Here is a 22,424-nt window from a genome sequence, read left to right as displayed (position 1 = left end):
TGAGAGCTGCAGCAACAACCAGTGCTAGCTGCAACAGCAACCCTAGGTTTAATAATACTGTCTGGGAACTTGCGTGAGATGCAGGAGCGCATAACATTTTTGAGGAAACTTTTACCTACTCCGCCAGCACCACTAACAAAATGAAGAAGCTGATTGACCTTGTGACCCTGTGCAACCCGGGAAGAGTGATGATCTACAATGTTGAAGAGTTCGCGCTGTTGTATCATTGAGACTGGTGACCATTTGCTGGTACTGTCATCAGAGACAATGGGCTCCTTATAAGTGACGTTGAACACTGACTTCTCTTCCTCCTTCGATATATCAATACCTTCAAAGGGATGATTGAAGAGATGCCTACCATCAAGAACTTCCTTTTATTGTCATCAAGAAGTGAATCTTTGATCTCTTGTCTTATTTCAGCTTCCATTTTTTGCAGAGTGTCGTCGTCAAATTGTTCAAACTTTTGATGTTGGGTTCATGGCATCCAACATTCTCAGCAAATGACTCTTGATAAGTGGCAAAGGAGCCAATAAGATCAGCTTCCTTTCTCCACGGAAAGTACAAACACAGTTTCGAATAGTAATACTTTTCAGGCTCCTTTGTGCGAGACTTTTTATTACTTCTGATAACTTGAGGCGAGTCTCGCCTTATCATCTGGCCAAGATTAGATTTATGAGTAATTACTTTGTGTCCTGTTTTTAGAAGTACGTTTCTGTCTAACCGAACGTATAAGGAAGCAAATTCAGCCCAGCAGATCGACTCTAAATCATCAGGACGATTGAGGTTATTGTCAAGAAGCGAGTTATGGAACACATCTTCTGAATCATCTGGCAGCTGTTGTAGGGGTAGAACGAGGGTTTGACAAATGCCATGTCTATCCCCTGGCATGTCAGAAGGGAATGAAAAGAACCGAAGGTTTGAAATGGGAGAGACTCAACTGGGGCAGACATCGAAAAATAGCTTCTTGGACGGAGACGGACCTAGAATTTAAAAAAGTATTACCAAGCTGTCTAAGGGCTTCTTTAGAGTTCTTATTGCTCGGCTGTAATATTTTTATTAACCATCTTTCAAAGCGGCCACAAACCTTTTTTCATTTTTTGGGGGGCATCAAAAATTTAACTTTAATTTAAACCCAAAATCCCAGGGTTTAAATAAAAATTTTGAACACCCAAATTTCCCTTGTATAAAAGGGGAGTAGAAGCCGATGGGTAGAAATTTTTTTTTCCTCCCCGGTTTACTTTTGGGAGGGACACCCTTTTAGTCGCAGTTTAGGGGCCTCAATTTTGGGTTTCCCCCCCACTGCACAAAATTTTGGTTGTTTTTTGACTTTTTTGTCACCATTTTCTTGTTTTCCTTAAAGAAAATTTTTTGAAAACCTCGGGAAAGGGGTTTTGGGAAATTTCCAAAAAAGGGGCATATTGTCTTTACCACCTTTTTTCCCCTTGTTTTTGTGGGGGAGTGCGGGCTAAAGCTTGATAATTTTTGGTGAACCCCCGGGATTTCTTAAAAGGGTTGGAAAATGATTTGTAACATACTTATCAATAAATTCCCTTTATTCCTCGATGGGACCTCACCTTTTTATGGGAGCCCTACTACTTTGAAGCGGGGGGTAAAAGGTGGGGGACCCCAGGGGCCCCCAAACTCATTTTACAAAATGACCCAAAACCGCCCCCCCCATGCCCAACCCTGACCCCCTCAATCAGATAAGATGGGAATTTTTTGCGGACGTAGCGGCCCGAACATGCGCCAGCAAATGAAAAGGGTCCATTTTAATTGCTCGGCTTCCTAAACCACCTTATTTCACTTAAAAATTCCCCCCGTAGGTTCCGGGAACCCATTAATTTAGAATACCCGGGAAACTGAGTAACCAAGTCTTTTAAAAGGGAATGTTAAGAACCAAGAAAAATTTCCTTATTTTTTTCACCATAGCAATCCCAAATCGTTCTTGATCTTCAAAAAAGAAAAGCTGGGTCCCCTTTTCATTTTTTTTCAAAAATTTTAAATAAGCTCAATTTTTATTTTGAAGCGGATCCATGTTGCACTGGTAAAAATTCGAGGGGGCCCTCCCCGGTTTTAATGTTTTTGAACCGTCCATATTCTAGAATTTTTGGGCGCTGGGGATTTGCAATGCAACAAAGTAGCTGATCACGTTAAATTCCAGTTCTGCATTTTAAAATATATACTCGGGGTTTTGAGCGTACTTTCTTGCTTAGAGTAAAATTTTGGGCTTTAAAGCGTAATTTTTTAAAAGGAGAGTTTGGGAAATTTTTTTTTCTTAATGAGATCTTTTTTTTTGCTGCATTTGAATGCCCCTTTCCCCAGAGGAAATAATCAGGAAATGAAAAGGGCCCTTCGAAAGCCCGGCATTCCCAAAAGGAAAGGAACGGGTTTTAACTACCCGGGCCCCAGGTGAAAAAGCCCCATGAAAGGTTTTTAAACCGTCAAAATTTTTCTCAGTGGATAATTTTTTTGGGTTTGGCAAGACTAAAAAAGGGCAAAACACAGTAGGAAACCCCGTTGTGACTTTTTGATAAAAAAAATTTCTAATTTTGACATGAAACAAAAACAGGGCCCATCTTTCCCTGTACACCCAAAAAAAACTGTTTTACACCATCGTAATTTTTTTTTAAATAAAAATCATGGGAAAGTAAACTTTTCTTAAAAAAAGGATTTTTTTTTCTTAAGCCATACTAAAAATTTTAAAAACATTTATCAGGTTAAAAACATCAGACATTACAACGACTTTCCCAAAACCCTTTACTTTATACGGACAGCAAAAATCCCCGACTCGAAAGTTTACGAGGGAGCTGAATGAAATTTTTCTGTCGGGTTTGGGAATGGGGAACATTTTTTAAAAGGGCCTTTAATACAACTTTGACCCCCCGCAGGAAAAGGGGAAAAAATTTTTTATAAATGGAATGATTGGGATAATAAGCGGCTTGGTGGGGTTTGGCTAAAGGGGGGATGGGAGATTTACCTGATGCCCCCCAACATTTCATTTACATCTATAGGGGGGAAAAATTTCCACGCTTTTTAAAAAACTTTTTGGAAAAGTTTACAAATCCATTATTATCTGGTCAAAATAACCGAAGGGAAAATTTGAGCTTTAAATTAAGGTAACCTTTGGGCCCTTTAAAAAACACCCTTTACGGAAGAAAAGGGTTGTGACATTTAAAAAAAACGCATATTCGGGGACTCTCGCATTTTAGCACGGAAAGTCTTCACCCAAATTTTTTCGTCTTTGGATCAAAAAGGGGGGTTTTTTTAGGGGATTTAAAAGTGATGTCAAGGGGGCCCGGAGAAAGCCTTTTTAAGCCTTTGGGGGGCACCCGGGCTGGTCCCCCCCAAAAGAAAAAGTTATGCAGGGTAGAAGGTTCATGCGGGGTGACTGGCAAGCAGAAGGTTCCCATGAAGCAGTAAAAATGTTTATTTGGAGAGACAGTTTTTGGGGATTTAGAAAAAAGGGGAGTTTCCAAAAAACCCGGCAGGGGGTGCATTTATTTTAAAGCAGTTAAGTTTCAATTTCAGCCAAAAATTTGGAGCCATGAGGAAAAAAAAAAAAAAAAAAAACAAAGTCCCAATCCAAAGTAGGAAATAAAACCCGTTGGTAAGGAGAATTTTAAGGGAAAACCAAGGGTTTTTTTTTTGGGTTTTGTAGTTTGGGGGTGTTTTTTGGGATGAAAAGGATTAGAAGATGAAAGGGGAACCTAAAAGGGTTTAGCAGCAAGGTTATTTTAATATTGTTCATTTGATCCTGTGCCCCCATAAGATGACGGGAGTCATGCGGTGGGGGTAGAGTGTAGTTTTGGGAGGGGATTTTAGAAAGTTCTGTATTCATTTAAAGGGAAGCAAGTTTATTTTTTTCTATTAACAAAATAACTGTTGGGAAATTTAAATGTCGTGGGGGGGAATAAGCAGTTTTAAAATGATGTAGCTGGAGACCGTGAATGATTTTGATTTAAAAAATGGGAGAGTGGTTTGGTGGAGTTTTTTGTTAAACCCGCCATATTGGGGGGGGGGCCCATGTTTTTGAAGGGAAAAGGGAGAGCAAATTTTCTGAGATTTTTTGGTTTCCCAGCTTTTTTGAGAGGAAAAACAGTGCGTCGCTTTTCTTTTGGGCCCTTTTCTTTTTTTATCTGTCATTGTGCGCGCCGGCCTTTTTCCCCCAAACCCCTTTTTTCTCCTTTTTTTTCATTGCGTTCAGGGGTTTTTCATAGATGCCAAAAGGGTTTAAAGACTTTTGAGATCGTTCTTTTTTGAAGTTTTGTGAGCTCTGTGGTTTGGGCATGAGTTCCGAGTTGGGGGACAATTTTAAATCGTTTTTTTTTGTTGGAGTTGTGTGAGCTTGTGGTGGTCATAGTTTTCTCGCTTTTGGACTTTTTAGACAATCATACTGAAGTGTTTTGGGAAAGCTGGGGGTTTTCATAAAAGCAAAGAAAGCTGGGTGCATTCGAATACAGAAGAAAAATGATTTTATTTTTTGAAGCTCTTTTTCACCATTGAGAAAAAGTGTCACTTTCTAGAGGGAAAAACCCCTTTTCCCTTTTTTCTTTTTTAAAAGTTGAAGCATAAGAGTCATTTTTTGGGAAAAGGGTCAAAAGAGTGGGCTTTTACAGACTACCATTGTGACAGTCATAATATGGTCTATAACCCCGTGATTCGTTTCAATTCAGTGTTTATAAAGAAAAATTTTCCATATCATGTGGCGAAGCTGTACAATTTTGGGAGTTTTCGACTCTTGGGAAAATGGGCCTTCTTTTATCTTGAGCTTCATTGTCGATGAAAGGATTGGGTTTTGGGGCGACCGCCACCCTACATTAGTGACCGAGGGTTTTTTAGTGGTTTTACAAAAGTTGTGGAAATAGATGGGCCTATAAAAGAAATGATGAAGGGGCACCCCCCGGGCCCCCCCGTCTATCATGATAAGGGTTTTTTCCCTGGATGATGGGAGATAATGGGCACCCCCGGCCCCCCCAGTCATATCGGGGGGCAGGGTTCCATAGGGTGAGGAAGAGATGATGGCACCCCCGGGCCCCCTTTAGTCCCCTTTTCGGGGATGCAGGGAAGCATTGGGGAGACGGTGACAGCCGGTAAGTTTATAAAAGGTGCAGGGGTCCGAAGAAAAAGTGGCAGATGACAAAGTCGTAAAATAGGGTTTTGGCTCACAATAGGGTTTGGGAAAAACGGAAAGGGTATAGACAAAATTTTATCCCCGGTTTTCTCATCCCGATGGGACACCCCTTCATGTTATCGAGGGTGGGGGGCTTTAATGAAGCCGGGCCGGATGACGAACCCCCTTTAGTTCCCTTAAACGAGGGTGGTTTTTTTGGGGTTTAATGAAGCTGGGGCCCGGGTGACGACCCCCCCTTTAGGGCTTATCGAGGGTTTGGGGGGCCCGTAATGAAACAGGCCCGGGTTAGGGCCCCCCTTCAGTTTATCGAGGGTGGTTTGGGGTTTAATGAAACAGGGGCCCGGGTGAGGAAAACCCCCTTTAGTCTTATCGAGGGGGGTTGGGTTCGATGAAACGGGGGGCCCGGGGACGCCCCCCCCTTCATCTTATCAAGGGTGTTGGGCTTTGATGAAAAAGGGCCCGGGGACGACACCCCTTCAGTTTTTTCAAGGGTGTTGGGCCCTTTGAAGAAACGGGGCCCGGTTTACGACACCCCTTCAGTCCCATCGAAAGGGGGGGGGGGGGGGCATTAAAGAACAGGGCCGGATGAGGACACCCCTTCAAAAAGATTCGGGTTAAAACGTTTGGGAAAATAAGAATGAAGGAAAGGCCTTTGGGATACCCAAGGGGCCTTTTTCCCTTTGGGGTATACGATGGAATACGCTAACTGGACTCAGGATCCATAAAAAAACAAAGAATTAGACAAAAAGCTGTGCCGAAAGGAAAAGGGGGGTTTTCCTTTTTTCCGTGGCCAAAATCCATGTACCCCTGTAGCACCCAAATTTAAAATCCTATTTTTGGGAGATTTGTCCAAGTGCCCTTCATCTCCTTATGAAATGGTAAAATGGTAGAGGAGCTTTTAAAAAGTTGACCAATATGCCGTTAAAGTTACTGACAATGTAACATTTTAAAAATGGACAAAAAATTTTGAAATATAGGTCTGAGTGGAAGGGGATGGATTTGAGGGTTTAAATAGCCCCGTTGTAAACATTTCTAACTTTGCCAAAAAGAAGAACCCCGATGAGTTTTATACCCTGTCTAATAAAAGACCTGTTTCATTTAGACAGTTAAAAGTTCCTCAATATGTTTTGGGGATTGCACAGGGGTAGATCTTTGGGAATTAAACCAGCCCTTTTAAAAAAGGGCCAAATTTGGGCACTTCGACGAAATTTTTGGGAGGTGCCCGGTGGGTTGGGGGGCAGGGGGCCGGGCAGCGGGAAAATAATGGTGTGGGTGAAGCAGGAGTAATTTTCAGGCGTACAGGCGCAAAGGTTTCAGCATGAGTTGGTTTTTTGGGGGAGCAGGGGTGCAGGAGCAAGGAAAAGGGGGCAGGAGAAACAGGCAGCAGATGGAAAAAGGGGCAGAGATGGAAAAGGGGCAGAGATAGGGAAGGTGCAGCGATAAAAAACAGGGGTGGAAGAGGGAGGGCCGCGATGGAACAGGGGCAGCCGATGGAACAGGTGCAGCAGGGTGGTGAAGGGGCAGCAGATGGAAAAAGGGGCAGCAGATGGTGAAGGTCCGCAAAATGGAACAGAGGAACAGGTGCGCAGATGGTGGAAGGGGGCAGCAAAGAAACAGGTTTTTAAAGGGGAAACAGGGGCAGGGAGATGGGGAAAAGGTGAGCAGATGGTGGAGGGCAGCAATTGGGAAAAGATGGAAACCCAAAGGGGGAAGAGCAATGCCGCAGATTGGGAAAAGATGGGAAAAAAGGTTTCAGCAGAGGTGGGGGGTGCCCAGATGGGCATGGCAGGAAAAGCCGATGCAGCAGATGGAACAGGTGCAGCAGATGGTGGAGGGGGCAGCCGATGGGAAAAGGGTGGGAAAAGGTGCAAGGGAAAATAGGTGCAGGGAGATAGAAAAAATGCAGGAGGGGTAGTAATGGAAAATCCTCCGGAGTTAAGTCCCCCCAAGCTATCAGACCCATCAGGAAAAATTTTTTTAGGATGCCAGGGATCATGAACGTCAACTAAAATAACGGGGAAAGGGGTTGGGGGTACTGCAAAACCAAAAAAAATTTTGCAGGGGAAAGTTGCCTTAACAACTTTTTTAAACCCAAAAAGTTACCCGTTTTAGTGAAATGTAAATTTTCCGTACGTGTATGTTTAAAAAGGAAAACAACATTAGGGTAATGTAAAAGGGTTTTGAAATAATACCCAAAAATTTAAAATTTTTTTACGTAAAGAAAACCCAAATTTGGGGTTAAAAAGCATTAATTTTAGAAAAAAAAAATGTACCCTTTTACAATTTGGATAATCAAAAAGAGGCAAAACAATAAAATTTACAAAAAAAAAAGCCTTTGGGAAAAAAATTTATGCAAAACCGTTATAAAAGGGCATTAAAAAATTTCTGCAAACGTTCCAAAATATCACACAAACCCCCTACCCTTTTATTGTTAGTTCCCACCTGACGTAGACAGCACTATCTGCGGGCCCGTTTCCCAGGATTGATGTTGGTAACCTCGCTGCCACGTGCTGGGGGTCCAACCACGGTAAGGAAAAAAAATGTAGCCCGGTATGATTTTGGGTTAAAAGGTAGGTCTCCGGGGCGTTCGGAAACCCAAAGTATTTAACCTTGAATCCCCCTAGAACCCCAACCTGAAAAAAATTGAAATTTTCAATAACCGTGTAATGTAAAAACCCAAAATAGAATGGTGTGTTTAATAACTAAACTTTAAAAAAGTTTTTACCCTGTTTAAAAAAATTTTTGAAATTGGTGACAAATAAAAATTTTTAAAATCCTTTTTCCCCTTTTTTTTACTCCCGTTTTTTTTCCCAAAGAGGAATTCCCCAAGGAGAATGGGGGGTTTTACCCAAAACTTGGGGGGGAAATTAATCCCTATAGTATTTCCCCCCATCCCCCCCCCCAAAAAACCCCCCCACTTACGGGATTTAAAACCCCAAAACCCAAACCCTTCCACTTTTCCCCAAATCAAATTCCCCTATCACTTTAAACCTTTGAACCCCCAAAAAAATTTTAATTACCCCAAACCAATTATAATTTAAATTTAATTTTCCCCCCAAAAAATTAAAATCCCCTTTTAAAAAACCCAAAAAAAATTCCCAACCTCCCCCCCCAACCCCCAAAAATTTTTTTAAACCCCACCCCCTTTATTTTTAAACCTCCACCGAAAGGACCCCTATAAAAAATTCTATTAAAATTCCCAAAAATAACCCCCCAAACAATCTAACCAACCCTTTAAACCCCCCCCTAACTTCAATTTAAAACCCCAAAAAAACCCCATCCCAACAAGCTCCGTTTCAAACCCCCCCCCCCCTACCCCCTTTTTTAAACCCCCCCCCAACAAAATTTCCTTTAAATAAAACCCCCTTTTAATCGGGGTTAAACAACTTTGTCCCAATAATAAATTCCCCCCGATATTAAAATTATAAAAAGAATTTGCACTTAACCCCCCCTTTAAAAAATCTTCCAAAAAACCTTTTGGGTTAAACCCCTAAAACCCCCCCATACCCCCAAAACCCCCCCCCCCCTCCCCCAAAAAAACCCCCCAAACCACCTTTTCCCCCAAAAACCCAAATTCAAAAAAATTTTTAAGGGCTAATTTGGGGGAAAACCCCCCCCAAAAAAAAAAATTAATCAAAACCCCCCCAATTTAAAAAATCCCCAAAATTTATAAATTTTAAAATTAAAACTAAAACCCCCCCCGGTGTTTTGCCAAAGATTTAAACCCCAAAATTTTTTTAAAACCCCTTAACCCCCTTCCCACGCTAATAACCCCCTTTGACCCCCATTTTTTTTAATTTCCAAAAATTTCCATAACCAAACTGCCCCCCCTTTTCTTGTATAACAAAAAACAAGGAAAAACCCCCTTTTTCCCCTTCCCCAATTCCCCAAAAATCCAAAATTTTTTGATAAAGTCCCATTCCCCTACCCCCCCCAAAATTTTTCAAAATTAAAAAAATCCAAACGCCCCCCCGTTGCCTTGGGAAAAACCCCCTAACCCAAGGGTTTCTTAAAAAAAAAACCCCAAATTTTTTCCCTTTTTACTCCCCGACCCAACCCAAAATAAAAAACCCCTTAATTATCAAAGTAAAAGTTTTAAAAAAAACTTCCCTTTAAAAAAATGAAAAAAACCTTAACCCCCTTTCCCCTTAAATTTTCCCCCCACCCCCCAAAAAAAAAATTTTACCCCCCCTTTTTTGGGGCCTTTTCCCCCCCCTTTTCCCAAAAAGGTCTTAAAGGGGTTTTGGCTCTAACCCCCGCATTTTTGTCCAATCGATGAAAAAATTTTTTCGGTTTCCGGGGCCCCCCACTACAAGCACCTAAAATCTAGATTTTGGGCATGTTCAGGGTATTTGGCTAAATTGGGCCTAATTTGGACCAAATATGGGCGTGGCTGCCCCGCGGGCACCGTTTGGCGGTTGGGGTCCGGGACCCCCTCAAAAGTTTAGTCACCGGTTGTAAGAACCTCTGCCTCCCTTGTTTTTGCCGCTCAGTTAATAACTGAGCACCGAGAGTTGACACTTACCCTTCATACCTAGTTCATACCGTGATGGACCGGACGGGACCTCTCTAGCAGCGAGTGAAGGCTCATAATTAGGAGAATAGTAACCAATCACGGAGCCCCCAAACCGGTGTCATGACGGCGAGAGTCTGCGAGACCTCATATCTCAGTGCCCCAGGAAAAGATGAGTTAAACTGAGCTGACACGATCAATTATCGAACCACAAAGTTTAAACGGTAATTAGTAATTACCACAATCTGGGAGACCATCCGAGGATGACGACCCGGACTTCTCCTCACTTCTACTCAGTTCCACTTTTTCCAACTTCGAGTTCGCCACTCGGCCTCTCGTTCCTGCACTGACCCTCTTGATGACCTCACTTCTACTCAGTTCCACTTTTCCATCTTCGATTTGACAACTCGATCCCCTGTTCCTGCCCTAACCCTTAAGATGACGCCCTGATCCTGCCTCTTTGCGACTGAAGATGATCAGACTCATCTCCGGTCAGCGATCAGACTCATCTCCGGACTTGTTGAGGAAAGTCGACTCTTTAAGCTGCGGTTGGCGATATGCAAGTTAAAGAACAAGCTCTTCAACTGTCCCCCCCCCCCCCCTACTCATCCTAAGGTCGGTTAACTCGGTCGATACTATATTTGATTGTGCTATACTATGATATTTTATACTACTTACCTTGATGGCCAGATGTTCTGCTGGTCTTTTCATAAACTGTCATTAATCGTTTACACTGCTAAAACTGCTATATTTCGAGTCTCCGATACTATGATTAAAAGTTAAGTCGTAATAATTACTAAAGAGTGTGGAGTGCCACAAGTAAATTTGAGTCCTTGACACATAATGACGTATTTAATCACGAACTTAACTCGTACAGTTTCAGAGGGATACAAGTTCTTGGCGAATTAGAGTAACACCATACTGGTGGAGACTATCGATCCCGACGACCCTCACGCTAGTCATCATTAGAGCGCTCTAGCTACTAGTAGTTAGACCGCAAGTTATTAAGACTTGTAGTCAGTACTAAATACCAGGCGTAGTTAGATCCTATACTGGTTCTGATAGGATGGAGCCCTATAAATTGCGTAGACCTACTAGTGACTAGTTAGTAGTTACCCCCACGGGAGGTTCCTTCACCGGTCCTAGTTTGTCCTATCTCGAAACCAAGTTTCACAAAAAAATCAGGGTGAACCCCCCCCCCCCCCCCCCCCCCCCCTTAAATGAATTTGTGGATTTGCAGCCGAACGAAACGGTTTTATAAACCCTAATCCTAGCCAGTAATCATGACCCGGAAGCTGATCAATATGACCGTAATTCGTGTTTTACAAGCCTGTCGTGTGACCAAAACAGTTTTTGCTGATAACTTCTCGGGCAAGCGTTTCAACACACGCCTTCTTCGGACTAAAGAATTGAACACAAAGGCAAAGAATTGAACTTAGTTGTGGTGACCTTGGAGAGGTCGCTCTCAGTCTCATGGCTAATGCTACAGAAAATGGTCCACATTACCATTAGAGCATTAGGCCTGGACAGTACGTCTAGCAATCCACCAATCGCGATCGTGAGTCTTCCCTAGCTCTTTCTGAGAGCCCTGGTTGGTGGGACGGATTTCTTGAAGTGCTAATGCTATTCACAGAGGTTGCTAGTATAATACAGATCATAGTTTTAAGCATCTATTTCAGGAAAACGGTGTACCCACAAGAGCTCACAGCTTATCACAGTGCAGGTGCTGGTAAGCATGACCACGCCTCTTATAAGCTTATACATTCTATAATATTATACTTTACTGTTCTTTCAGAGAGGGAGAGGGAGAGGGAGAGGGAGAGGGAGAGGGAGAGGGAGAGGGAGAGGGAGAGGGAGAGGGAGAGGGAGAGGGAGAGGGAGAGGGAGAGGGAGAGGGAGAGGGAGAGGGAGAGGGAGAGGGAGAGGGAGAGGGAGAGGGAGAGGGAGAGGGAGAGGGAGAGGGAGAGGGAGAGGGAGAGGGAGAGGGAGAGGGAGAGGGAGAGGGAGAGGGAGAGGGAGAGGGAGAGGGAGAGGGAGAGGGAGAGGGAGAGGGAGAGGGAGAGGGAGAGGGAGAGGGAGAGGGAGAGGGAGAGGGAGAGGGAGAGGGAGAGGGAGAGGGAGAGGGAGAGGGAGAGGGAGAGGGAGAGGGAGAGGGAGAGGGAGAGGGAGAGGGAGAGGGAGAGGGAGAGGGAGAGGGAGAGGGAGAGGGAGAGGGAGAGGGAGAGGGAGAGGGAGAGGGAGAGGGAGAGGGAGAGGGAGAGGGAGAGGAGAGGAGAGGGAGAGGGAGAGGGAGAGGGAGAGGGAGAGGGAGAGGGAGAGGGAGAGGGAGAGGGAGAGGGAGAGGGAGAGGGAGAGGGAGAGGGAGAGGGAGAGGGAGAGGGAGAGGGAGAGGGAGAGGGAGAGGGAGAGGGAGAGGGAGAGGGAGAGGGAGAGGGAGAGGGAGAGGGAGAGGGAGAGGGAGAGGGAGAGGGAGAGGGAGAGGGAGAGGGAGAGGGAGAGGGAGAGGGAGAGGGAGAGGGAGAGGAGAGGGAGAGGGAGAGGGAGAGGGAGAGGGAGAGGGAGAGGGAGAGGGAGAGGGAGAGGGAGAGGGAGAGGGAGAGGGAGAGGGAGAGGGAGAGGGAGAGGGAGAGGGAGAGGGAGAGGGAGAGGGAGAGGGAGAGGGAGAGGTATACAACGTGTAGCAATGAGAAAGTTGGAACTGCCTGCACTGACATGACGATATAGAATACCATTGTTTTTGCGAATATTTGCAGTTCAAGAAGTTTGGGAATGATTGCATTGTCTTAATGTCTTAGCATCTTAAGGTTAATAAAATCATTGAGATATTGGTGACTAAATTCACAAACAATCTATTAGTATTAATATTATATTATACATTTATAGCTTGCGCATAAATAATAAGCAGTATGCATTAGCATTATTAAAGATCCTGATTTACCAATCAGAAGGCTTAATACCACCACGTTCTCTAACCAGAGCCCTCTCGCTTGCAGTAGCGCGCGAAACTACCACGTGCTCCTGCTATGACCAATCACAAAACAGCATTCAACTCTGGGTGCGAGGAAAGCTTGAGCTCAGCGCCTTCATGACTCGGCTGCTTGTCTTCTTTTGATTGGTCGGCGTCGACTGTAAGCCTTCCTTGCGGTGGCTTTCACAACGCGTCCCCATTCTCCAACTCCTGCTGCTAGAGAGAGAGACTCCCAAGTTATATACCATAATTATATTATACATAGATATCGACAACAGACTCCGAGAGTCTTGAAGTTCTGTTACCAACGCCCCTGGTGCAACCCCTTACGGGTTAACGATGAGGAGACAGGGACTTCCAGGGACGGTCATGGCCTGCTACATGCAACTCGTAGGAGTATGCAATGTTCCTGTAACGTCACTGTAGACCACTCCTCTGTCGTTGTTTTGAGTGTCCGATCCAAAGACCAAATCCTAGGGTACCGAGACGTGGAAGCTTGTGAGCGTGTTAGAGTCTGTTAAATGTTAGAGTCCTAGGGCTACACGAGACGTCGTAGCCTGTGAGCGTGTTAAATCCTAGGGTTACACGAGACATGGTAGCCTGTGAGCGTGTAGACCGCTCCTCTATCATTGTTTTGAGTGTCCGATCCAAAACCAAATCCTAGGGTACATGAGGCGTGGTAGCCTTTGAACTTGTAAAATCCTGGGGTTACACGAGACATGGTAGCCTGTGAGCGTGTAGTCCGCTCCTCTATCGTTGTTTAGATTGTCCGATGCAAAACCAAATCCTAGGGTACACGAGACGTGGAAGCCTGTGAGCGTGTTAGAGTCTGTTAAGTGTTAGAGTCCTAGGGTTACACGAGACGTGGTAGCCTGTGAGCGTGCTAAATCCTAAGGTTACACGAGACTTGGTAGCCTGTGAGCGTGTTAAATCCTGGGGTTACACGAGACGTGGTAGTCTGTGAGCGTGTAGACCGCTCCTCTATCATTGTTTTGAGTGTCCGATCCAAAACAAAATCATAGGGTACACGAGGCGTGGTAGCCTGTGAACGTGTAAAATCCTGGGGTTACACGAGACATGGTAGCCTGTGAGCGTGTAGACCGCTCCTCTATCGTTGTTTTGAGTGTCCGATCCAAAACCAAATCCTAGGGTACACGAGACGTGGAAGCCTGTGAGCGTGTTAGAGTCTGTTAAGTGAGTCCTAGGGTTACACGAGACGTGGTAGTCTGTGAGCGTGCTAAATCCTGGGGTTACACGAGACATGGTAGCCTGTGAACGTGTCAAATCCTGGGGTTACACGAGACATGGTAGCCTGTGAGCGTGTAGACCGCTCCTCTATCGTTGTTTTCAGTGTCCGATCCAAAACCAAATCCTGGGGTTACACGTCATGTGGGGGCCTGTGAGCGTGTTAACTGTTAGTTTCCTGCGGAAGGTGTTATTTGCCTGTGGGCAAAGCGGTTATGCTGCGGTTCTAAGGTTAGTAGAGGCTATTAGAGCCTTTCCTTGTTGTAGAGATGGCCAGTCCCTTCCTTTGCATAGGTTAGAAACACCCATGCACCTCCCGTTCGAGCCACCCACCCCACACCGCGTGGAGGTTCTGTGAGGTTTTTCGTGGGGCTCGGCTGCTTGTATTAAGTACTGGTAATATCGAAAAAAACAATAATTTGTCAAGGGGTCTACAAAAAAAAGCACTAACCGATACTCTTGAAACTTGAAACTTTTTTTGCAGTTGATTTGGTCAACATCTAAACGCTCTGCACCATTTCAGATCTCTAACTCAATTTTAAGTTTGTAAGGCACCTGAATATGGCGATTTTGGGTTTTTACCGAATTTCGGCGATCAGCCTGTCATTCCGCCAAATCTCTAAGTCTATATGTTTATGAACATGATAGCCTGCCCAGGTAAGATCAACCTGCAATAATTTCGATCAAATCATCATTCATTTCAAACCAGTCTCATCATGGTTCCTATTATAACTACATTTTTTTGCTTTGAACCTCATCACACAAATTTGTGACTCATTATTCATCGCGCGTTAAAATTTAAATGTTTATTTGCACTACACGTTGTAATTGTATACCTTTTATTTTTCTTAGCGGCCTTCATAAAGATTCGGCGGAATGACAGGCTGAGCGCCGCCCAGCTATTATATAATCACTCTACACTCGATCGACTGACACGTGATTTTTTCAAACCATTCTCTAGCTGGCCCTGAACGACTATTCGAAACCCTAACCCTCTTATTTGATTTTAACCCTAACCCTAACCCAATCCCTGAAAAAAGCATACCCGCCAGGAAACCTTACCGTTAGGGGCCTAACTTCGGATTTTTGAGCCAAATTAAACATTGCAGCTTTTTAACTTTGCAAAATAGTGTTGTTGCTAGTATGACTCCAGATTGTAATTCACGCGAGCGATCATGCAGTGAACATGACGTCGCGCGCGCTGACACACGTGCTATTGAAAAACGACCACCTCTAGTAACACGGCTAGCCGGTAAGCTCTGCTGGGTAAATTAGTTTGGAGAGATTGGCCTTGATTAAGAGGTCTAAAAATAACAAAATAGGTATACATTCATTGATAACTCAAATTCTCACAGGAGGGGCTAAGTGCAAAAAAACTGCTGCTCACTGCTGCTAACTGCTGCTCACCGCTGCTCACTGCTACTAACTGCTGCTCACTGCTGCTCACTGCTGCTCACTGCTACTAACTGCTGCTCACTGCTGCTGTCGCGCGCGCGCCCATAGCAGCAGTGAGCAGCAGTGAGCAGCAGTTAGTAGCAGTGAGCAGCAGTGAGCAGCAGTGAGCAGCAGTTAGTAGCAGTGAGCAGCAGTGAGCAGCAGTGAGCAGCAGTTAGTAGCATTGAGCAGCAGTGAGCAGCAGTGAGCAGTAGTGAGCAGCAGTTAGCAGCAGTTTCTTTGCACTTAGCCCCTCCTGTGTTAATTCTGACCATCGAAATTACTCAAACTAATTTAAGTTTAATAAAGCATATAGGTGTTTACGTAAGCTGACCGTACCAAATTTCAACAAAATTGTTATATGGGAAGTATTATGACTTTTTGATTGTTTCCGAAATAATGTGCTGGCCGAAATACGAGCTAAAAAACCATTCAATGGTCAGCACGCGCGTTTTACGGTCGATGGCGCACGGCCGGCCTAGTCATATCACGTGATCGAGACAGTTTTTCGCCAATATCTCGTCAGGGGAGCATTTTAGTCACTCCTATGTCATGGGCCGGGGGTCATTCCGAATCAGCGTTCGAAAATACGTCGATCGAAGTTGGTTTCAACTGTCGGTTCACCTAACCATGTGCTTTCGTGCCGCTTCGGGCGCGCTTGTTTCACAAGTCAAGAAATTAAGCACCTATCCACGAACCCCGATGGGAAGGTTCGTGCGCGCGTGCGCAGTGCTGACAACAGCGTCTATGTAGCGCAGGTAGTCTTGGCACTTCTCCCTCCAGTATGCAGTAACCACTTTTCAGGTTTCTATAGTGCATAGTGACAGTGTATAGGGGTTAATTAGGTATAAACTACAGTACAGCTGTGCTTACACCTACATTCACAAGCATGCAAGCTCACCTGGTCCAATGAGCGGGAAACGGAGGACAAGGTCTGGTGACGTCATAGTCACGTGACCTCATAGGCTCATAATCACGTGACCTCAGACCCAATCAATGATCAATTAGGTTTGGGCATGGTCAGCCCCCTGTCACCCGATCTTGAGGTGACGTACGACTCTTCATGTCTGAAAGGCTACACACGTCGCATATGAGGACAAAAGCGCGGGTAATTTTGGCACCACTGTAGAGTGGTGCCAAAATCGTTGGGTGGGTTGATGGCTAGCGCCCTTTTTTCCGCCGTGAGGCGGGCGCGCGCTATTGCAAGCGCAAGGGCTCTGGATAGAGCAAAACTGTCGGGGGCCCTTGCCTCTTTTAGAACAATCTCAAAAATTGACTGTAGAGTGATTTAGGACGCTCGCATTGTTCATGGATTAGCTCGGCGAGCACTACTTTGCGCGTAGCACTTGCCTTAATTGGGCTAATAAAATTTCGAGAAGAAAGCGGCGCGCGCTACTAGTACTAGACTTCGAAGAAATTTAAAAAAGTAAAGTGAAGCATGTAAACGGAAACTCTGACCCTGACGAGAAATTAGACTAACTTCCTTAATTACTCTAAATCTTATACTGTATACGGTCATATCACGTGATCGAGACAGTTTTTCACCAATATCTGAGGGTAGCATGTTTACCCTTATCAATATCATACATCATACGTTGTAATTGTATGACCCGCCGCGCACGAGTGCACGGCTCCCCCTGTATCGTAGAAACGCTACAGCCTACTACAGGTGAAAATACTTAGTGAAACGACAATGCATGGGGGTCACGACGTAATACAAGTTTACCCTATATCAGGCCGTCAGGGGGGGTGATTTGGAATCAGCGTTCGAAAATAAATCGATTCAAGTTGTTTTCAACTGTCGGGGGGGGGGGGGGGGGGGGGGGGGGGGGGGGGGGGGGGGGGGGCTTTGCCTTTTAGAACAATCTCGAAGAATCTTTTTCAGAAAAATATTGTGTCATAAATATTTTCAAACATATTCTCACGATTTGAATGAAACAGTTGTTGAGTTTATAATTGTAACATCAAATAGAAACATGAAATCTTTACACATTTAAACTAAGACATGTAATTTTATACTAAAATTCTATTTGAAAGTTGAAAAATTACTATTACTAAATGACTTGAATTCAAAATTGAAATCAGCCTCGCGTAAGTTTTATTTTTAACGCATAATCAAATAAATTATAAACATAAAAATTGTTTATCGCAAAATAAATACAAATGACATTAAATATAGAAAAATAAGATGCGTTTTGAAAAGTGCATCAAAGAAAATAAGTCTTCAAATCAATTATTGGTATGCTTATCTAAATCTAAAAACAAATGGCGGCCTAATTCTGTGGAATGGTTCTCAAGCAAGGAGTGAGTATTGTTTTATTATATGTGCCTGTAGAAGTATCACATATCACTTCTTTAAGGCTCTCATCCATTACCACATATGAAGATTCGCTGCAAGTCACGAATATTCTGTAGTTGTTTGAATCGCTGATTTCCTCCTGAAAAAAAGAAAAATAGAATATTTCTGAATTTTGAGTTGCATCTTTCGTTATTTTAACTAGCAGGAACCCGTTTAATATAACCCTAAACGGTGTCAAGACTCAAGATACTAAAATAATTATTACATATTTAATTGTCGTTTTTGACACCACTTGGGGGTCCAAATTTTCGGCTCTAAAATCATTATTCCTTGGCCAATTTTTTATTTTTTCATGCTGACTTGGAGGCCATTAAAGCATTTGACAATTGACCCAGTCATAAAAGTTTCAGTTGTACATCTTTTACGGTTTTTTTTTCGGAAAATCGCGTTTAAGTTGATGCCGTGGTGTCAGTAAAATGGCACAGATATGTATCGTCTCGCTTTATATAGTAAGATTCACATCGCAATTTTTTGGAACGATTACATTTTCATTGAAAAAATTATTACAACAAATATTTACTACCTCAAAATTACGATCTTATCATGTGTATTGACCCTATTTACACAAAGCTAAATAAATGCAATAGATTTGTAATGTCATAACTAATTTAAACATGTAAAGTTTCTACTGAGAGTAAAGATTGTGCTGTAAACCGTAAACTGCTCGCTCACCTCCTGTAATTCTGTGTTGGGTGGGGTAGTGAGTGGTTTGCACTTCAGCTTTACTGTTAGCTCAACTTTAGTAGTTTCGTACTCAAGTCCCGACTCAAATATCACTCTGAAGAGTTATGTAACCATAGCAACACAGGAGCAACTTGTTAAACTCTTTTACAACATTTAATAATCATAATGATTTGCACAACAGATGATTTTAGTTAGGTTATCTAAAGTTATCTTACTTGAAATAGTAGAATCCACTTTCACTGGAGCATACTTCCCTCATCTCATGAGTTATTTGAAAGGGACTGGACGAGGAAACACTGTTCAGAGCAACTTGTTCTTCCTTACCACTCTCTGGGAACGAGTTAGCAATCAGAGGACATGTAAAATAATTAATGATCTCGTGCAAATTATATTTTAAGAAGCCCCGCTGCGTTGAAGTCACTGAAACATCTCGGCTTTTTCCCGCCATCACGTTAAAAGATAGTTACTTCATATATTAAGAGTAGGGGTGATGATCAATGTAAAGCTTACCTTGGTGAACTAAAAGTACACTGCTCGGTTTGTCTGGTCCTTCTACCGTCACACTGAACGTGACTGTGTCTCTTTCAAAAACAGGTGTGACATCTGCCATGTTAGCAGTGACAGCCTTCAGCTGGACTTCAGCAATTGTTTCCTTCAAACTAGCGATCTGGATCTGCGTTCTGTAACCTGTGAAGACAAACCATGAAACCAAGATAAACTTAAACTTTGATGAAGGCAGACTTAAGCAGAATTAAAATAATTTAGGTACAGCTGAGATAAACTTTAAGATTTCATCAAGAGAATATACCTGTAGCATCTGATTCCCGCGTCTTATCTATTAAAAGAATAGTTGACATTACTCCTTCATCATTCATCTCCGATAGTATGGTAGTGTAACCTTCAGATGCAATGTCTTTCCATGAGCTATCAGCCGTGTCTGGGAGAAACAAATCCAATTTTATTTAGCCTTCAGATCCATGATGTTTTCTTAACACAAAATAAGCACGCTGTAAACTCTTAAAACATTATGAAATTAACACTTGCTTAGTATACTCACTCTCCTGTTGCCAGACTACAGAAACACTCGCTATATCGGAGGTTGTGAAGGAGGCAGAAAGTGTGGTCCGGTCCCCAATAGTAGCCCATTCTGTACTTTTAACAAATGTTTCACCTGACAAAGTGTGTGCGTTTAACAAATATATTAAAATTTTAAAATCGCCTCATTAAATTTAAAAAGTGCGAAGATTTGCAGTTGTTCAAGTATTGTTTTACCTATTAAAAACGCTGTTCCAGTTTTCACTATTTCTGAAGCAGAGCCAGCATTAACTGTGTAAGTAAAAGAGTATTCTTTTTTGGAGAGTTGCTCTTCACTTGTTACTTCTGACGACGTGCTGAAATGTAATGGATACAAACTTAACCTGCAATGAGAACATGTACTACAATAAACCCCAATTCGTCGCACCCTAATTTACCGTACTATTTCCCTTTGCCCAAACCGTAAATCGGGTTGTTCTCACATGAACATCAATAAAGACTCAATTTAAAAAAATTCCAAATCAGTGAAGATATATAACCTACCTTGAAAATTTGACAACTTCAGTGAATAGGATACCGTCGCTATCAGAGAGGTCAACTTCCTTCGTAGATACTGATTTAGCAGTTCCCTGGTTTGTGGGAGAATTAATAAATTAGTGATTCTTTTGTATCAATAAAACTTGTCATTTATAGGTATTACTATTAATCCTCAGCATAATGATGAAAGAACTTTAAGAAGACATACAGATGGCATGTTGGGTAGAGTTGTTGGTCTGGAATTAGACTGGGTGGTAAAAGTAACTTCAGCTTCGTGGGAAGGTGTAAGGATGATAGTGTCCACATCAGAGTTAAGTGTCATTACGTCGATATGTGTGCTCGGTATTATAATGTTCCGCTCTGTAAGGGTTTAGTTTATGTTATTTGTGATAACCTTCATCTTCACTTGTTATTAGTAAGGGAGAAGTTGTGAAGCAGTCACCTCCCATTAAGAAAATAGAGCAAACTCTTATCAATGTTAATGTGAAAACAGACCTGGATGATAAGCTGCTATGCACTGTAGAGTGCCTACTGCAGCGAGGGAGTGTGTGAAGGAGAGGACTGAGGTCTTATCAGTGTCTGTTGAAACCGCGTCTGAAACTGTGAATTGCACTACCTCACTGTTTTTATTGTATCCAATCCCTTCTCCACTGATTGCATTGTCATCTAGTGTCCACCTGAGAGAGTCTATAGTTATTGAGATTCATTGGAATCCAAAACGGCCAGAAATTAATAACAATTTATTCCCAAAATATATTCTGCAGTATGCAAGAAAATGAGGAGTTTTCTAACAAATATGGCAAGAAACTGACCTAATACTAGTTAGTTCAATGTCTGTTAGACCATTAGGAACTACACAAGTAACACTACTCCCACTGCCCACCAGCCCCCACACTGAGTCAGAGGTAACACTTCCTGTCAGACTCACTGCTGACACTCTTACTTCGTTACTACGTATATCCTTGTCTGAAGTGAGTTCATTACAGGATCATACAAATAATCTTCAACAATAATCTCAGAATGTGTGTGTGTGCGTGTGTAATTTCCGAGCGGTTTAATCAAGAAAACGATAAGAGTTACGGGGCTGGTTTTATCGGTATAGTGCCGAGAAAACTCTGACGAAGCCAAATGGTAAAGGTTTTTTAAATCGGTCGGTAGTAAGTAGTTTACTGTTTAAGTGATGGTTTTGTACCACAAATGTTGCAAAAAAAGGCTCACATTTTCTCCCTCCTCGCTCGCTGTCCCATTACTGCATATTATGTAGCATTGGTATATATTACACAGTCATGTAATACTATAAACTTATTTGGGGAGGGAGAGCTCATAGCGGTCTGTTTGGACTGTAGAGAGAGTTCGTACTTTCATACGACAATGTAATGCAATATCATGCATGTTCACAAATATGATAGGCGGGTGTGGTGTTAAGAGTTAATTTCTATTGATTATAATTGTTTAAGATACTATTGTTTAACCCATATTCTTCCACGGTACTTTTAAAAGTACGGTTCATAAACAGTGACCTAACTTGTCTCATGACAAATATTTTTTGATACAGTTTTTTGCATTAGGTTAGAAAAGGTCTGCTGATGATTTTAACACCCTGACCAGATGGTTAAAAAAAGCAAGAAATTTATAGGATGTTGGCAAAGGTGGTCAAAAATGGTACTTTGAAAAAAGGTAAATTCTCGGTACCACCAGCCAATTCTCCAACTTTGATGGATCCCAAATTTGGTTTTTTAATATTGCCTAAACGATTGTGCAATAAATATGCAATAATGTGGGGTGACATAAAAATCATAAATTGTCTCTAATTGAGATGTAAATTGGGTGTACTTTTAAAAGTACATCATTCTAGACAATGATGTACTTTTAAAAGTACGTACTTTTAAAAGTGCATTATCTTCGAATGATGTACAGGTTTATATAGACAGGTTTATATAGACTACACAATGTGTGCTGGCATGATTAATGTCGATAAGACTGTAATGGTAGGTAAATTGTTCTGAATCAGAACGGAAGTCACAACAAAAACTTTTTGTTGTTACTTCTGGGATTTAGTCGATCTTGAGGGATCCACGTTTTCACTCGGTTATTCCACGTCTTCCAGAGTGGCTTTTAATATACTCTTTCTTAATGAGTTAATGCGGGGGTGGGGGGGGGGGGGGGATCATAAGGTCAGAATCGTACGTGACGTTGGGGGGGGGGGGGGTGGGTCATATTTTCTTCCAAAACACAGTTAGTACATTTGTACTAAGTGGTGGGTCTGCTGCTCATTTCCCAGAAAATCAGTTAGTACAAGGTACTAAGGGGGTGTCCAACCCCAAAAAATCCATTTTACCTCAAATTTCAATATTGGGAATGTTTTTTTTTGGGTTTTGAGGTTTTTTTTCCTTTTTTTGGGTTTTTTATTTTGTTTCCTTTTTTTGTAACTTTTTATTTAATTCGACTGCATTGAAAACAAAACCCCTATTAAATAGTGGGTATAATTTGCCCATTTCCCAATGTTTAATGAGCTGTT

At 42.7% G+C, this 22,424-nt stretch overlaps 1 protein-coding gene across 1 annotated transcript in view; it reads right to left on the bottom strand.

Annotated features, from left to right (window-relative positions):
- Window positions 1-17,237: 17,237 nt before the first annotated feature.
- Window positions 17,238-22,424, bottom strand: part of LOC134825320 (serine-rich adhesin for platelets-like) — a gene marked incomplete in the record, with an annotated part of 139,711 nt that continues 134,524 nt past the window's right edge. Inside the window, 11 exon segments of the mRNA XM_063837492.1 lie at window positions 17,238-17,729; window positions 18,323-18,428; window positions 18,550-18,664; window positions 18,845-19,021; window positions 19,143-19,271; window positions 19,392-19,505; window positions 19,607-19,725; window positions 19,913-19,998; window positions 20,115-20,266; window positions 20,402-20,583; window positions 20,719-20,872. Coding sequence (XP_063693562.1) covers window positions 17,565-17,729; window positions 18,323-18,428; window positions 18,550-18,664; window positions 18,845-19,021; window positions 19,143-19,271; window positions 19,392-19,505; window positions 19,607-19,725; window positions 19,913-19,998; window positions 20,115-20,266; window positions 20,402-20,583; window positions 20,719-20,872 — 1,499 coding nt within the window.

This window comes from Bolinopsis microptera, chromosome 13 (assembly GCF_026151205.1).
Source record: "Bolinopsis microptera isolate Bmic1 chromosome 13, MBARI_Bmic_1.0, whole genome shotgun sequence".
NCBI lineage: Eukaryota > Metazoa > Ctenophora > Tentaculata > Lobata > Bolinopsidae > Bolinopsis > Bolinopsis microptera.
This window is presented reverse-complemented; position numbering and strand designations above follow the sequence as displayed.